The sequence below is a fragment of the Echinops telfairi genome, unplaced genomic scaffold, assembly GCF_000313985.2.
Source record: "Echinops telfairi isolate 266 unplaced genomic scaffold, ASM31398v2 ScPeMD7_7414;HRSCAF=8452, whole genome shotgun sequence".
NCBI classification, from domain to species: domain Eukaryota; kingdom Metazoa; phylum Chordata; class Mammalia; order Afrosoricida; family Tenrecidae; genus Echinops; species Echinops telfairi.
In genome coordinates this window covers 2,917,511-2,919,411 of record NW_022111314.1, presented here as the reverse complement: position 1 = coordinate 2,919,411, position 1,901 = coordinate 2,917,511, and the positions used below count along the sequence as shown (strand labels likewise).

Sequence of the window (1,901 nt, the reverse complement as noted above, 5' to 3'; positions counted from 1 at the left end):
TGTGCATGAGACCCCCTGTGAGTGGCTGGGACAAGAGGCCCTGGCTGGGAAGCGTCAGGCCAACAACCAGCCTCTCTGGGCCTTGGGTCTTGGGAGAGAGGCAGGCAGGCTTCTAGCAGGCTCACTCCATTTCTAACCCTGCCCAGAACTTGCCTTTCTGTCCACAGAGGCCCAGTCAGAGCCTGCATGTTAAGAAGATCCCCAGGTGGTTCCGGGATTCTAGGAATGACTGGGGGGTCTTGTTCAAAGATGTAGATTCTGATTCCCTCTCTCTGGGGCAGAAAGGCAGATTCTCCACAGGAAGTTCAACCTGTGTGAATTGTGGGTCAAAGCCCTGGCTGATGGGAGACTCACCTGGGTCAGGTGGGTCTGGGGTCCAGCGGAGAGGCCACCTTGCAGTGTATGGTGCTCCCAGCAGAGACTGGTGGTCCAGGGGCCGGCAGAGAAGGAGCTACCAGGTGCAGTGGACATTACTATCACGCCAGATGCCCGGGGTTGAATTTCTCCACTAGTTCCAAACCCTTCCATCTTTTCAAGTCACTAACCACTCTGTCCCCTGAATAATTATCCTCATCCATATCTCTGTTTCCCCAAGTCCCCCCTGGTTTTCTACAGCGGGGAGTCACATGAATGTTTCATCAGGTTATAGGGTTTTTTTGTTGCATTTTTTATGACCTTGGATGGCGGCTCTTCCTCATCAGGAAAAAGCAGGGAGGGAAAGGGGTAGAAAGGACTCCATAAATGATTTGAAAACGTGCTGAGGACGGCCTTTTGATCATTACCAGAGGCAGGGTAAATCATGCATGAGGCGGCCGGTTCGCTGCGCGCTTGCTGGGGGAGCCGCGGTGGCGTTGAGGTGTCTTCTCTCTGTGTTGCAGCCTCTGGACCACGAGACACTGCCCCGCAGACGCCTGGTCATCTCCGTGGAGAACGAGGAACGGCTCTTCTCCTGTGAAGCAGGCCAGGGCCAGAGTCTCTGTGGATGTGACCGTGGTGGACCGCAACAACCCTCCCCCCCCCTTTTACCCAGAGACCCTCATCGTGACCAGAGAGGATGGCGCCGGGCCCGGGCTTCACCTGGGGCTAGTCAAAGCCATAGATCCCGATGGAATGTCCAGTCACGTGAGGTGAGACACAGGAGATGGCGCTGCTGATGGATGGGTGGGAGGCGGCCGTGAGCGATGGCCAAGGCCGGCATCTCATCTTCTTGGGGGAGACTGGCTTCTGCTCCTGGCTAGTGCCCCGCGCGCGCGTGCACCCCCGTCCTCGCACGATAGCAGGCTCGAGTGCTGCGTGATGCCCAGCAGGTTTCTCCAGAGCTCGCGGACTTGCATGGACTAGGGAGAAGTGACCTATAGCCACTGCAAACCCTGGGGACCACATGGTCTAGGTCCTTCTGCATCCTGTTGTTGTGAGGTGCCGCCAGTTGATTCGGACCCACAGCGACCTGTGCACCGTAGAGTGAAACACTGCCCGGTCCCTCGTCATCCTTGTCATTGTTAAGTTTGAGCCCACGGTTGCAGCTACTGTGTCCATCCATCTCGTCAAAGGTCTCCTCCTCTTTTTCACCGCCCCTCCCTTTCCCAAGCATGATGTTCTGCTCCATGAGGTCTGGTCTCTTCTGACAACTTCTCCAGGGTACTGCGGTGAAGTTGCCGCATCCTTGTCTCCGAGGAGCACTCTGGCCGTCTCCTCCCAGACAGACGGTGCGTCTTTTGGCGTCCGTGGTACTTCCAATATCCCTTACCAGCACCGTGACTCCAACACATCCATTCTCTTCTGGGCTTCCTTATTCAGGGTCCAGCTTTCACATGGAACGAGGCGACTGACAAGACCCTGGTCTGGGCCAGGGGCACCTTCATCCTCCAAGTACACTCTTGCTTGTCAACACACAAGGTCCC

At 56.5% G+C, this 1,901-nt stretch overlaps 1 protein-coding gene across 1 annotated transcript in view; it reads left to right on the top strand.

Annotated features, from left to right (window-relative positions):
* Window positions 1-1,901, top strand: part of CDH26 (cadherin 26) — a 48,170-nt gene that overhangs the window by 27,567 nt on the left and 18,702 nt on the right. The window contains 2 exon segments of the mRNA XM_030887489.1: window positions 879-964; window positions 966-1,127. Coding sequence (XP_030743349.1) covers window positions 879-964; window positions 966-1,127 — 248 coding nt within the window.